General features: G+C 39.5%; 1 protein-coding gene and 1 long non-coding RNA gene across 5 annotated transcripts in view; one reads left to right on the forward strand and one right to left on the reverse strand.

Moving 5' to 3' along the window:
- SDK1 (sidekick cell adhesion molecule 1) overlaps positions 1-15,548 on the forward strand; it is a 380,086-nt gene that overhangs the window by 243,949 nt on the left and 120,589 nt on the right. For all 4 annotated transcript variants that reach the window (XM_071760473.1, XM_071760474.1, XM_071760472.1 and 1 more), the window contains 2 exons: positions 853-1,029; positions 9,478-9,614. In XM_071760473.1, coding sequence (XP_071616574.1) covers positions 853-1,029; positions 9,478-9,614 — 314 coding nt within the window. The remainder of the gene's footprint in view (positions 1-852; positions 1,030-9,477; positions 9,615-15,548) is intronic.
- The window catches only part of LOC139803882 (uncharacterized), a 395,404-nt gene that overhangs the window by 231,117 nt on the left and 148,739 nt on the right, over positions 1-15,548 (reverse strand). The gene's annotated exons all lie outside the window — the stretch shown is intronic.

Here is a 15,548-nt window from a genome sequence, read left to right on the forward strand (position 1 = left end):
GATTTTCACAGCACCCCCCTGATTACTGCATTATAAGGTCGTGCACTGTATCATTAATCATATAAATCTCATCTTCCATTTCAGCCTTATGTATTATTTACAATGAGCTATGTTCCACTTCATGACTTCAATATAGCCTTCCATGATTTTACTGTCAAGGTTAATACACTATCAATAAAACCAACTTGTCAGAAGCTGCTACTTAATGAGAGTAAAAGCCAAAGAGAAGGAGTAGAATTTCAGAAGTGTTTACATTGGGGTGCATGAAGGCAACACAAGAGATGCCATGTTCTTGGAACAAACTCAATAACTAGGGGCTACGTTCTGATTTAGCTGCACAAAAGAAAATTAATTTGTTTGAACTATTGAAATCTGCACTACAGAATTTAGAGAAAACTCACCCCTTTACTACAAATTTACCATGAAAATTAATGTAGGCTGAAAGCAACACAAATGAAGGAATGCAAGAAACAACTTGCAGAGTGCTAGAAGGATGAACTGCAAGAAGAACTTAGAGAAATACAGGTGTAATGTAGAGATATCTAATTGTAAAATCATGGGCAGCCCACATGAGATGGGCTGACACCAGCTGTTGAACATGACTACTTCCCCTTTTCCATGTAGAATATATAGTGTTGTTTATAACAGGCACAGTAACTTGGATACAATTATATTTCTTTCATTCTGATCACTGATCTAAAACTGAACTTAACACAAAACACTGCTTCTTAAAGTAACCATAGGAGCCTGTCATTTTTAAGGTGTTTATGAAAGCAAATATCATACAGCATGATTCAAATGAGTGTATTTTGAATTTCTTGTGATTATTAACTGAAGCCTTGTTCTACTCAGGTATGTTTGGAAGAAGGACAGTGTCATAATAAATCCATCCAGCAGTTCTAGGATCACAGTAGAGAAAGATGGAACCCTCTTCATCAGCCAGACATGGTCAGGTGACATTGGAGATTATACCTGTGAGGTCCTTTCTGTTGGAGGAAACGACTCCAGAACAGCTCGATTAGAAGTGATGTGAGTATCCATCCTAATGCTACACTCTGATTGGTTTGGGATACCCTCAGGCACTTTGCTATCCTTTCATTCTAGGAGGTCTGGGCAGTCTGTAAGCTTTTTTCTTGGTGTGTGTTGTTTAGGAAAAATTAAGCGTAGCCTATTCCAAATTAAATTGCCTTGAAACATTCTTCCTTTTGCATGCTGCAATGCTGCTTGGACTTGTAAGTAGCTGGAGCCTTGGAAGTTACTGTCAAGCAACTGCATCTCTCTGAATTGCCATGTGTATGTGTTCACCTGGCTGGATGATGGAGCTCCGGCAATTTCAGAGGTTGTGGTCTGCCTGAAGCCAGTAACAAGTGGAATACCACACAGGAATCCAACTGGACATGTCCTGTTTTGTATCAGATATGAAGGAAGTGTTTGGAGCGTATGCTCATGTTCGTGGGTGGCACAAAATGGCTGTGGGATGGTTGAGATGAGCTCAAAAGCAGAAGCACCTTTCAGAGTGACCTAGAAAGGCTGAGAAATTGGCCAGCAGGAACCTTATGAGATGCAGCATGGAGGAATGGAACATCTGCCCCTGGGAAGCAATGAGCTTTTTCAGTAACACAGTCTGGGCACTGACTGGCTGGTAGCAGATCTGCTGGAAAAAAAGTGGGGATATTTGTAGACAGCATCTGAACATGAGCCAGCCATGTACCCTGACAAGAAAGGCTAAAGAACATCCTGGGCTGTGTTAACATGAGCATAGTGGACTTACGGGCATGATTACCTCATTTTATTTGACACTTACTAATCTACATCTGGAATACTGTCTCCAGTTTTCAAGACCAGACTGAGTAAGTTGGTCTCATCTCATGGCTGACCCTGCTGTAGGCAGAAGGTTGGCCCAGAGAACTCCTGAAGTCCTTTCTGAGCTGAACCTGTCTGTCATCCCATGCTCTAGGGCTTTCCCATAAAGCCTAGGTGTGATGCCAAGGTTATAAGAAAATTATTTCCACCTTTTACTGCTTTTTCTCTGTTAAACATATATCAGAATAGCTGGTCCCTGGACAGGCATTGCTTACTTTTGCATTCTCTTTATACATATTTTTTCAAGGGAGAAGTACTTTTATGTATGCCTTTCTTTATTCCTAAGGATATTTAAAAATAAAAACAAGAAAATATTTAAAGTGCAGTTCTGAAAAAGGATTATAAAAATGTCATTATGAGTTTCCATATTTTCTATTTCTGTCATTCCACTGGGGCGAAGCGCACTTCCATTTTATTTTTATCACTAAAAGCAGCAACTGTGCCTTTGGTACATGTGTGGAGCAGATCAAATGAATAAAAAGTTAATGTTTTATGTAGGCTTTTTTTTTATTATTTATTTGAGTAGTGCTGCATGCTTTAATTTAACTAAAATTACATCTGTTTCTGCTGGTCATGCCTGATGTCCCCGAGAAGATGGCAACTTCTGCTGTTGGCAGTGTAATGAGTTCACCTCTGAGATTTGCTGTGCAGAGGGCTGTTTGATACAGCATTATTCTGATGGTGCCAAGGCTAGATCAGATGCCCATTTTCAGAGAGCAGTCATACATTCCTTCTCTAATTAAGCACTCCTCAGCTCTCCTCCCAGAGTGCATTTTACTGCTGGTTTGAATCCAAGAACAGAAGACAATTCAAAATATATTGCTACTATATAACCATCCTTGCTTTTCTCAGAGGAGGTTTTTGAATGGAGGGCAGAAAATTATGGACTGAAGACTGAAAAGAATGTTAAAACCTGGACTTTGAAGCAAAGCTATAAATATCTGCTAACACTTCAGCAATCTCACTGTTTCTCAATCCTAAGTAGCAAAAGATGCCCCGTGCAACCCAGTACAGCACAGCAGATGTATTTACTGGCAGTTCCTCCTTGACCAGTGGGGAACAATTTGATCTTCCATAAAATACTGGAAGTTAGCTGGGAGTAGCACATCTCGTGCCTTTCCTGCACCCCAGCTTGTTCCAGTTGTGTTGGTTGGCTCTCCGTTCACTGTAGCTGACTCTTAATCCTGCATCTCCTCTTCCTTCAATGTTCTGTTGCTGATGTCTGCAACTTATGGGTTTTTCCAAAAGAATTAAAGAAATTTATCAGATCCACTCTTTTAGACTTCAGTAACTGCTAAGTCACTCAGTCATACCTTGAATTGTGACGTTTTATGTCAAAGTAGGGCTGCAGGTAGTGCAATAATGCCAAAAAACATTGCATTCCTTTGCAGCTTTCCTCATTATTTTTTGGATCAGCAGCACAAATCCATGAGAAATGGAGATACATGATACAACAAAAGTGAAATGAAGAAGAAAATGTGTGGAAATGAAATGTCTGAAGTAAAGATGAAATTAAATTTGAGCTTGTGTAGGAATGACAGATCTATAACATCCCCTATTCTCCCAGATAATTCTCTTGTGCAGAACATTAACAAACAGGGCATGTACATTCCCATCGATGAGCACTTACACTTCAGTGCCTTGAGTAGCACTAATGTCAGACAAATGTTCAGAGGAGGCTTTTCAGCCAATTACAGACTGGATCAGTCTACCAACAGATAATATCATGGCCTACCCAGCTTCATCTGACAAGACCAATTGTCTTACCACCTCTTTTCCCCCAGGAACCACTGTGTTCTTCCTCTGCCTCCAGGCATATCAAGAGAAATTTCCAAAGGCACAAATAAGTTTGTTACTGATTTCTGTTCAAGCTGATTCAATCCAAAACCATTGACCTTCAGGGTGACCCTCAGTTATTTAATCTCTGGTTTTCCAATCTGTGAAAAGGAGGAAAGAAAAGTTCTTCCTTTATCTTCCCTTGTTGGAAGAGAGACTTGGGGAAAAAAGTTCTGTCACTTGCAAGAAGAAGGTATCCTGATAGCACAGAGGGGTGTATCCTGGTGGGGCAAGCAGGATGGATCATTTTCTCAGTGTATCTGAAAAGCCAGAAAACTAATGAAGAACTTGCTAAAGAGCAACCAAAGGTTACCTCACTCATCAATTTTGCATTGATGATACTTGGGCCCAGAAACTAATTGCTAGTCCTCATACTCTATTCATTCATTTTTCTTCCCTCTAAATGTTTTTATTCTTCATGTACATGACTTGATTTGATTTGCACGAGGTAAAACATTTGTGAGTGATGTTTCTCTTTTGCAAGAGACAGATTTTTTGATTTTTTTATTTTTTTACTTTTTTTTCTGCTGGCAAAGCTGCTTGCCTGCAAATACAGAAACATTAGCAGGTCTTTTGATGATGAGCTTGTGCTTCTCTTGCATTCCTCCAGGTCATAGGACTTGATCCTAAAAATAATTGTATGTCATGAAACATCTTATCTTCATTTAATAAACATTTATAATCCTGGAAATAACAAACTGAAATACATAGGAAAAAAAGCTTATTCCTAAAGCTGCATAAGCTGAGTTATCACAATGTATCATTCACCTGATGGGAATCTGTGATGATTCCAGCTCAAAGTATCCTGAGGGTTCCCAGTGCACATAAAATATGCAGAATTACCACTATCTCTGCCTGGTGATACCTGCTGCTCAATATCAGCCTGTCTGCAGTCCATACTAAAAAATCTCTTTGTTCTATAAATGTGAACGAAAAGTATGGTAATGCTGCATTGTTGGAAAATCAAAGCCCTGTACAAGCCTCTGTTATGTCACAACATATAGTAAAATCTTTTAGGCTCTTTCTCTATGCAAAAATATGGGGAGGACAATGTAATTCTGAAATAGAAGATCTATTCCCTGACAGCAAGCTCATCTTCTTTCACATCTGTTTCACCAGAGAAAGAGTTATCATTGTTCTGCCTTCTTCAAAAGCAGGAGAGAGGAGCTAACCACTTATAAAAAACCACAGTGGGTTGCCAGGAATTTGCAGTATTGCCTTTGTCAATCATTTATACATGAATTCGGATACTCTTTTTACTAGAGTATTTCTAATTACTACTTCCAATTTATTCCAAATACATCCCATAACAAATACCAGGACTGCTAAAAATAAAATCAAAAAGACCAATACAGCATAACAAATCAAAATGCTGTCTCATTGCATATTTATATGTGTCCTATGTCCCTGTGTTCCAGTAGCCCATCTCTTTTCCTTCCTTCAGGGACTGAAACCAGGAAGGATGTCAAACTTGGAAGCATATTATTCCTTCCTCACTAGAAAGAAATTTCTATTTATTTTTCCAAACTCCTTATCGAGATGTCATCCAAGAACTAAGGTTCACTGCTAAGTCTAAATGTACTCAAAAGAGAAAAACCATTCAGAAATACAACAGTTTCTGTTCATCAGCACTCAAGGTATATCAGAAATGTGGGTAATTTTTCACAGAAATAAAGCATAAAATTTAAAAGCCTTTCCCAAACTGTGACCAAAAATGAAATGGGAAATGAATCTGTGTGACTCTGGGACTTGGGAAGCCTTAATTTCAGGAAACCACCTCGAGTCCTGTGAGAGACAAAAAGCCTCCAAAAGAATGAATGCTTTTTAAGAATCCTTCCTGTGTTTAGAAGTTGTAAATCAATCTCTTGCCAGAGAAACTGGGAAGTCTTGAGCAATAGAGAACACATTTCTTAATTCAAAGTTTCTAGGAGCAAAGCCATCAGGGCTGAGGGCTTTGGTAAGCTTCCTGCCTCAACTTCTTACCCTGTTATCAGGTCTAGCAGATGAACTGACTGCCCCTGAATAAAACTTGTATGATGGACCTGATTTAGGAATCATTTATGAAATAGGAGCGGGGCTTTTTCTAAACTGACAAGAAAGCTTGTTTAATCTCCCTTGCCTTTTCAGTAATCCCCTCTTCATCCACAGTCTCTCTAATTACCTGCTGTTGGACCATTTTTCTCAGAAATCTCTCTAAACCATGTCTGGTTTATTTCCCTCAGCAAATAGTCTGCTTTTAGCTAATTTTATAAAACACTCTGTGTTTGCTGAGTGAATTTTTTAGCTGCCCTCTGGCAGTGGTGAGCTGACTCAAAACACTGGGGTTTCTCTTTTGAACATGGATCATCTGCAACTAGCTAATATTTCTCTCCTAGACTGTCACAACTTCATGTTCTTTTCCTGCAAATCCACTATTTTAATTACTTTTTCAGAGCCCCTGCAGGTCATCTTGGTGGTTATGCCATTAACCCTGGGCTTATCTATCAATTACAGTTTTAAAAGTGTCTATTTATTTTACTATCATGCAAAATAAGTTGCAGAAAACTTGCCTGCATGCACTAGAGGAGTGAGGCCTTAAGAAATCCTACACTGAAAAAACTTCAGATAGCGACTGGGGCTTCAGTGAGCCAAAAAAAAAAAAAAAAAAAAAAAAAAAAAATGCTGGAATTAAAATTCCAGTGTCCAGTCAAAGGCTGTTGTGGCTGTTTTGTGCCTGTTCAAGGCTGTTCTCCCATCCTAAAGAAGAACTGAAACTACTGCTCCTTGCAATGGTTTTGCAGATGTTAGCAGCAAAGAAAATTCTCTTAAAGAAAAAAAATTCCTTAAATTAAAAAAGAAGTAATGATCTGTTTTGGAAATGTGAATATTCATGATGGTGGTACAGGTTTCATTTATCAGCTCTCCCAGCAAATGAGGACACAAAGTGTAAGTGCTTACTAATGTAGGAATTACTATTTATTAATCTGTGCTTTTGTGTACTACAAAAGGAGAAGTATGCTTCTGTGCAGAAATGTCTTTGTAGTTTTAAATATTTATTGCTGTCCAGGTGTGTTTCTTAGGCACTTGTTTTTTTGTGTCTTGAGGGATTTAAATCTGTAAGCACCATCTGTTGCTGCTCGGTGTGGACACATATGGCTAAAAAATATGATATTAGTGGAGATGGGTGTGCTGAGGGGCTGCTGCAGCTCATACTGCTCAGTCTGGGTCTGAACAGAAAGTGCCTCTTTGCCTTCACACTGCTGACTGATTGCCTTTTTGTGTCACTCTAAGAGAATCATCAGCTAAACTCAAATAATAAGCAAACAATTCCCCATTTAAACTCTGTTTGTGCTCTAAAAAACATGAAGGGAATGGCTTCTCCAAAAGTCTACTGAGACTTGTAACCTAGGAAAAGGAGATGACTCTGAAATCTTTCTTTTTCATGTAGCCTCTCTTCTAAATTCACCCCCAAACCCCCCAAATTACTTAATAATTACACTAACTGAGAATACCCTTTATATATTTCAAGAATTTGTGTTTAGTTCCCAGAAAAGGAGGTACGTGGGGATAAGTTTTGCTGTGAGCTCCCCCTCAATGCTCCCTCACATTGCTCCCTGTGTGAGCATCTTCTGGAAGGAGCTGAAGCAAAGCCCATCTCTGAGATCTTCCCCACTGGGCTTGGTGATAAATGAAGTGGGGACTGGGACTTCCATGAGCCATGTCACAAAAAGGCATTTCACTCTCCTTCAGTAATTTCCTTTGCCAGCTTAATCACAAAAGCACTTTTCCAACCAACTTGCTTAGGACAGAATGATAGATTGCAGTGGAGGTTTAATGTTTATTATAATTTAATGTTTCATTCAAAATTAAGTAGCACACTCCTGTAGTCCCTGGGTAAATGGCCATATCTGAATCCCCCACTCCAGACTTTTCACATCACAGATTTTTTCTGCCATCTCATCTTGCAGCTCAGCTGCCCTCCTACTTTGCTTCCAGATCCCATTCTTCCCTAAACTTGTTTACTCAATAATTTTCAGTGCTCTGTTTAAAATCTGCTTCTGTCAAGCCCATGCATGCTCATTCTTGTATCTTCTAGCCCCAAACTGACCCCGTCTGAGCTCTCCGTGCATTGGGCACCTGCAGCCTGGTTGTTGCATGCTGAGACCTAAGTGAGAACTTAGCTTCAACCCCTCATAATCAGGGCACCTTGAGTGAGTGATTTAATGAAGTTAAGATCTAAATCACACCCTGAGGTGTCATTCCACATCTACAGGAGAAAGAGCCTGGGGTGCCTGTGCTGCTAATTTGGTTAGGTGTTCAAAGACAAATGAGATGAGATGAGACTTGGAGTCTCAGCTTTAGCCTTAGGAAGCATCAACCCTTCCAGCCTACAGAGAGGTGGGCAGGTGAGTGCCTTCCTCCTGTGATATCTCACCATCTGTGTGGTTTTCTTGCCACTCCTTGGCTCTTCCAGCAACTTTTTGGGTGGAGGCATTATCTCTGCAGCACGTAGTCATCATAAACCTGTAAACAAAAGCATACACAGTTTTAACAGAAAAAAAATAATAAAATTATTGTCTGGGTCTCCATATGCTCCGCGGTCTTCCAGTAGAAACCCAAATCCAGGACATATTTATTGTCCTGGCTTAAAGCCAGAGCCTGTATTTACTTTTGTGAGCAGCTAAGGAGTTGTGGTTTTTAAATAACTGTAAGCCTTCAGTGGCATGATATATTACAACCTGAAATTACTACATTTTTAAATTAAGCATGTGAAGTACCCTTGTGGGCTTCTGCTCTGGCTGGAGCAGATTAGCTGTGGTTCATGCTGAGGAAGGGCAGCCCTCAGCTCTCCTGGGGAGTCGCAGTAGATTGAACGGGTGAAAACTGATCCTCCTTGCTTTTCCTTCCCTGTTTGAGGTCCTTGTCCTCCTTAGGAAGCAGGATGATAAGGAGAAGAAATCACACTCACGTACGATGGCTGAAGGGTCTGTATCACTTATTGCAGATCAGCATTTAAGGGATTGTGGTGAATGTAGCAGAATTGAGTTTTCTCACTCCACATGCAGCCTCCGACTTTCAGCCAATGAGTCCAAATGAAATGTTTTTCCCACAAATTGCCTCGATGCCGAGAAATTACACATTTTAATTGAGCTGCTGTTTTATTTTTGTTTTTTAATGTTTCATTTTGTATTTCCATGGGGTTTCTGCAGGCATTTTTGCTACATTTTCTGGTTGGGTGCTTCCAAAAAAAATCCTTATTATAGGAAGGAAAGATTCTACCCATGACAGGATAAGCCTGAATCTGCGAGTAAATCAAGCTGTTCTGTAGCCTAAGAATACATATGGTAATTTTGATTAGTAGCTTTATGTGGATAGTGTCAATGTCTTCTGCTTCCTTGAGTATGAAAAATTCCATGTTAAATTGTATCTCCCATGTGTGTTACTGTTTATACATATTACTGCTGTCACATTACCAGGATATCATTGTAAGAAGGGGGAAAAAGTGAGAGAAAATTTATTGACCAACTTGTCTCAATCAAACCCACTATGAAAACTGGCTTTTTTCCACACTTAGCACCATTTTAGCTGTTCTGAGCATCAGCCTGGGGACTTTCAGCATCATTTTTTTTGGTGTTGTTATTTAATTGTAGAATAGCTGCTGGTAGTTTTGTATCTATCATCGTACAAGTCTGTGGTGTGCCTTTAACTGCCTGTAAGACTGTAGCTAAATGAAATGTAGATTGAATTTTTTTTTTTCCCATCCTGTTTTTGTTTTTTTTCCCCCTTTCTCTTTTCCAGTGAGCTGCCTCATTCCCCCCAGAATCTCCTGGCCACTCTAAATTCCTCCTACAGCCGCAGTGTGATGCTCTCCTGGGTGCGTCCCTTTGATGGCAACAGCCCCGTTCTCTACTACATGGTGGAGCTCTCTGAGAACAGTGAGTGAAGTCAAATCTGTTTCAATCTCATGTTCTTCTTAATTATTCAGCCTTCTTTCTGACTCACCTTTTTCCAGAGCTGCTAACAAAACATAACTGTTGATTACTAAATGAGAGAGAACGTTGATGAAGGGGAAGCTCTGGTTTTTACACACAACTATTTACATGCTGGAAAAGAGAAGCAAGAGAAAGAAGCCTGAGATGGTGGAAGCTCTCTACAGGAAAGCCTTTGTTCCACCTCCAGCAATGCCAGCCAGACTTGAGGGACACCAGTTCATTCCTCAGTGTTTCTGTTCAACCTCTGGAGAATAGTAGTAGTCATATTTTATTTATTCCCATCATTGTCTTTTGCTCTGGGTTCATAGATGATTATAAGTGATCATAGATCTTGATGCACTCAGAGCCCAAATTTTACCTGAAAAAGGTGGGCAAGATGTCATGTAAGGAACCAAGGGTCTGTCATAAGAACAAGCTTGGATCTCAACAGGAGCTACAGATTTACCTGTATATGGGGCCATATATTTTTCTCTACTTTCCCCTGGTTACCATTTTACACCCTAATTGTAGGTAGGTGGTCGAGGACACTTAACTGCAAGATATCCAGATATCTATTTGCATGGCTTTCAAACCTGGTCACTGTGAATTTCCACTTCTCACAGTTCTGTCGTGCTGTATGTCTGGTCCTTTGTGACTCTGTTTGCAAGGTTATTCAGGGACACTGCTAATGCCTCTTTAGAAGTTGATGGAAAGATGAGGTTATATGGAAATCGGTCACCTTGGCAATACTTTCTAATCTCTATTACCCTAGGAGCTGGAAATCTAAGCCTAACAATTGATTCTTGATGAAAAAATTAAGAGCATCACTTTTTCTGACATGTGGAAATTAGTCACTGCATAACTGAATGTGAAACAGTCCTGATTTCTGATTATCTAGGGAGAAGCGTTTTGTTTTGCCACACAGAAAGCCTGAGATGAAACTTGAGCTTCAGATCACATACAGCCCTATTGCTGTGTAGGCTGGAGTGCACACCTTTTCAGATGTGGAGGTCCCAGAACTGATGATCTTGACATCTGTTAAGCAAAATGCATTTTTCTAATCCTAGCAGAATTCCCAAGTCACACCCAGGACTGCTGTCCTTAAAACAGGACTTTTTGAACAAAGACTCCTGGTATTTTTATAACAAATGACTCAGAAAATTCAGTGTTCTGCACTCTCACACCCTCTCTACCTTTTTATCACCACCTTCCTTTTTATTGTTGCTCTGCTCTCCTTCCCCTCTCACTGACTGCAGGCAAGCAGCTGCACTTTGGGTTTTCCTTACCTCTTCTTTCACCTAAGGAGATTATCCTTCTGTTTCATACTTTCCAGTGGCTTTGACAAAGACAAGCCAGTAAAATTCCAGTCTGGGAACATGATGTGAAGATGCTAGGGTTGTATTTACAGAGAGCTGAGAGCTGGCAGAATGTGGGCACTTGGGGCCTGTGGTGGGGTACATAGACTGGGAAGAGTCACTAAAAGAAGAAGCACCTCACTCTCTGCCAGGAGAATTTTTAAAGGTCTTCAAGTGCCTTTCTAGCAAGGATGCTTTGCAGTTGTTCCAGTGTAGGAACAGGGTGAAAGTGCCATCATTTTGAAAATGCTGTGATTTATTCAATGAAATTTGTAAGAGGCTCAGCAAAACTCAACAGTTGTTCTCCAGATATCATGCAGCAGTCCCTCAGAACACCACAGAATCCTCTGAACCCTTGTTTAGTCCATGACAGGTTCAATAATTTTGGCTGATGGTGTGGCAATCTACCACTGAGAGAGTCTTGTTATCACAAATCTTAGGTAAACATAGCTCAGTAAGCTTCCAGCAGCAAAACCCAAACACAGACAGGGGTTGTTGTGAACTGAGTATCTTAATTCCCAGAAATATTCTCACTGTCCTTTCAGTTTTCATCTTTATCTATTTACTTTGCCTTAATGTACAGTATCTAAATGGTTATTCATGGAAGTAGGCCAGGGAGGAATCTGAGCCTTTGAATATTCTGCTCTTGCTGTGTTCTTTCAATTCATATATTAGTGCTCAGCTTTATAGATGCCAACAGAATAGTAGAACAATGACAGCAGTGACTTTGTTTTGGAAAGCTGATTTTAATGTCTGCATATTGTCATTGTCTTGTTTTTCATGTTCTCAAAGTGTTTGTTGGAGTCATTTTTGATCTCAGCAGAGTGGTTAATATTTACTTTCTACAGACCTCCTACTCCTTTGGAAAACACCACTTTCCCTTTGCTCCCTCCCCCTCCCAAGTGCTGGAAGGACATCTGATCGTGTGTAGATGTAGTTTTGTCTGGTAGGAATTTGCAGGACCTTAAATTTTCAAAGAAAATTTAAAGAAAAGAAAAAGAAAATCAAAGAAAATTTACACCCAGATTTTCTGTCAGTCCTGTTTAGGCTGCAGAAGGGTTTGGTGTGTGCCCTCTGTGAGCTCCTCTGCCTGTACCAGGAGCTCTTGTCCTGTCAGCAGCACAGCAAGATGCTGAGCATCCTAATCCCTGTTTGCTTTCAGACATGTAAAGGTTAGGGAAGGACATCAGAGTTATGATTTCTTTTCCAGTTAGCAAAGCTGCATGGGAGAATCTGGTTCTTAGTTCTGTGGAGTTTTAATACCAGGGATTTGCTCCGCAGTTCCAGGTGCTGAAGAGTAACCTACTTTTGTTCAATTTTTTTAAGCTATTTGTCTTTGAATAATTTTCTAATAGCTTTCAGATCCATGGTATGTTTTGAAGCACACGTACCAAAACTGAATATATAATAATGGTGTCTGTTTCAGAGCACGAGCTGAAGAGGGCTCAAAATAATGAGTGTAAATTTCAGGGAACTAATTACCAGCTGCATTAGAGAGAGGTGTGTCACTCCACCTGGCAGGGATTAGAACTCCTTTTCATCAATATCAATTCATTAAAGATATATAAAAACTTTTATTTTACTTAGAGAAAAAAACATGAGAGTAGATCGTGCACATAACTTGCTGGAAATATGAATGACTCCACTCAACGAATCACCCAATTTTTAAAACTAATGTGTTTGGCACAATGCAATAACTCTTAAATTAAAAGTATGCACAGTGGACTGTGTCTGTGGGTGACTTGAGACATATGGCCTGAAACATCTGGGGGCAAATTTATAATCTAATTTTAAAAACACAGTACAAGAGAAACACAGTCATTAAGTATTCCTGCCCACACAGAGCCAGGAATGTGAATCTTCATTTGAAATAGGATTTTCAAATAAATAGTGGAATGCATTGCTGTCGTTTGCACTGATGTAATTTTGGGGTGTTTCATGACCTGCTTAGCCCCTGTTGCAATGTACCTAGCAATTCCAATACAGTATCTTCATGGAGTTAGAAGGGGATATGCTTCTTTAATTCCAAACAGGTTTAGATTTCAGGAATTAATAAAAAATTAATTTGAATAGTCTTTTATCTGAAGATATAAATTAATACTTAAAGAATTTCTGCTGAATACAATTAAGATAAAAGCCCTTTTTTGTTTTATTATATTCTGGGATATCTGTGCTGTGTGATGTAATGATATAAGTCAGATTCATCATGTTGTGCCAACAAGGAGAAGATAAAACCTCCTATGAAAAGCATCTATACATGTTTAACTTAAAGTCTATGAATTTTCATCCTGAATTTTATAGGAATAAATTATTAAAGCTGAACTCATTGATCAATATTTGAAAAAAAAAAAATCAAAGTAAAACTTTCTCATTACAGCTGTGACATAGATGTATATATGCTAGTGTTAAAAGATTCTTTTTCTCAGGCACTTGGTAGACCATTTTATTTTAATTTCAACTTTTGCAATATCGTTTTGTCATGAAGATTTAAGAGATGAAATCAGTAAACCACAGCAGTACAGAGAATTCCAATACCACCTCTTATGCAAAACCACCCGAAGAAGGAAGGAGATGGAACTGTACCCCAAACTGAGAAAAATTGGCTTTCTACTGTACATCTAATTTGTAATATCAAATTAGAGATGATTTTTGAGGAAATTGAAATTAATACATGCATTTTAAGCTAGACAGGGAAATACAGAAGGAATTCCTCTTGGTGAGTAACCAGTGTTATTAAACTTCTTGCAAGTGCGTCCAGAAATTCTAGACAGAATAAAAATAATTTCTAGAAAACCCCAAATCACTTTGTAAACTGGAGAGTAGCCTGTGAGATTGTTCATTTCCAATAAATTAACTTGGAGAGGTGATCAGCATTAATTCAAAATACCCAATATCCTTAAGATGATAGACAGCTGAACATGGAAGTTTTTCAGACAGCAGCAATTACCGTGGAAAAGCAAGCAAAAACCCAGAGCAGATTCTGGGCAGCTTAAGTTAAATGAAGAAGGATTAGCACAGCCTGTTCAGTCTAGGAGAGGCTTATTTAACATTTTGACCTGGCAAGGCTTCTGTCACCATGGAGCTTCTCCAGGCTTCTTGGGACAGACAAGTGACAATCATCCTAGGAGGAGAAGCAAGACAGTGTCGAAAATTGCTGGTTTCTGATGTCAGAATTCCTCTCCTCTACAGTAAACTAAGCTTCAGCACAACTCTGGAGTTTGTTTAAGGAGAGACAACAGCCTTTCCAAATGTTTAGTTTATTGATTGTCAAAGAAAAGACTTGACACATAAATTTTAAAGATACTCTGCACATTCACTGCATCCACTGCTTCATGAGCGAGCAAGTCCTCCCCAAACCACTTTCTTTTACAAATCAAAGTGCCCAGGAGATGAATAGGCTTCGTTTATATTAGTTTTCAGTTTAATCTCTCTTCCTGCCAGATCTTTTATCTTCCACCAGAAGAGGGAAAAGAATAAATAAAGTATTCTACAGATGCAGCATATAAACAGAGCAAAGCCCCAAGGTGCTGATGAGATTAATAGGACCTGGGTTTGAATCAAACTGCTCACTGCACTGAGCTGCTTGGGTTAAGTGCTCTCAGGTGGTGTTTACACCAGCAGTAAACAACTGAAATGCTGTAGGAAATGGACCACTACCCAAGTAGCTCAGAGGAGGGTACTTCACTCTTGTTGATGTCTCCTCTTCCATTTTCCATAAGAAGCTGCTTCAGGCAATGTACTAAGTCAGCCATACCTTCACTTCTGTTTACCCTTATTTGTTTTTGTAACAAGGTGAACAGTTGTTTGTGAAGTCTCAAGAGAAGCTTGATAAAATTCAGAAGGAAGTAGGGTGAGAAAAACTCCTAACCCATCCTTTTCTAGCTAGCAGAGATGTGCTTCCTCTAAAGTCTTCCTAAAAGAATTTCAATGTTCAGCTAAGATGAATTGCCATCCAGATCCTGCAGCCAAAGTGACTGCTGGTAAATCATCAACAACTGCCAAGGGTGGAACTTGACTGCTGTGAATGTCCCTCTCCAGCATTCCCAGTATTCTACTGTGTCAGTTTTCCTGTTAAAAAGACTTTGTTCAAAGAAAGCCTTTAGTGGAATAAATGAATTTTGAGTGTTTTAAAGATGCAGTGTTTATAGCCCAACTGGCATCACACCCTAGAAGACTTAAACTTGGTAAGGAATCTGCCAGAAAGGCACTAATTTGGTGGTTTACATCTTGGTGTGAAGTTTAGCAGCCATCCCCACTTGGGACATCTCATCTTCATTTTCATGCAGACATTTAAGTGACCTGCCAGGAGCTGCAATGCACTTCTGATGAGCAACATGCACAGATATGTTGCCAAAATCTACAGCTAGCTCCTCAGTAATTTCCAGAAGTGTTAGGAATTTCGAGCAGGGAGCATGAAAACAGCTGGTATTATTTAAAAACTGAACAAATCTTTAAATTGGCTGATTCCATTGCTGTACTGCTGCAACATAGACCAAATGTCACTTCTCCCTGACTGTTTCAGTCATGACTTTGGGGAGAATAT

The sequence above is a fragment of the Heliangelus exortis genome, chromosome 17 (assembly GCF_036169615.1).
Source record: "Heliangelus exortis chromosome 17, bHelExo1.hap1, whole genome shotgun sequence".
NCBI lineage: Eukaryota > Metazoa > Chordata > Aves > Apodiformes > Trochilidae > Heliangelus > Heliangelus exortis.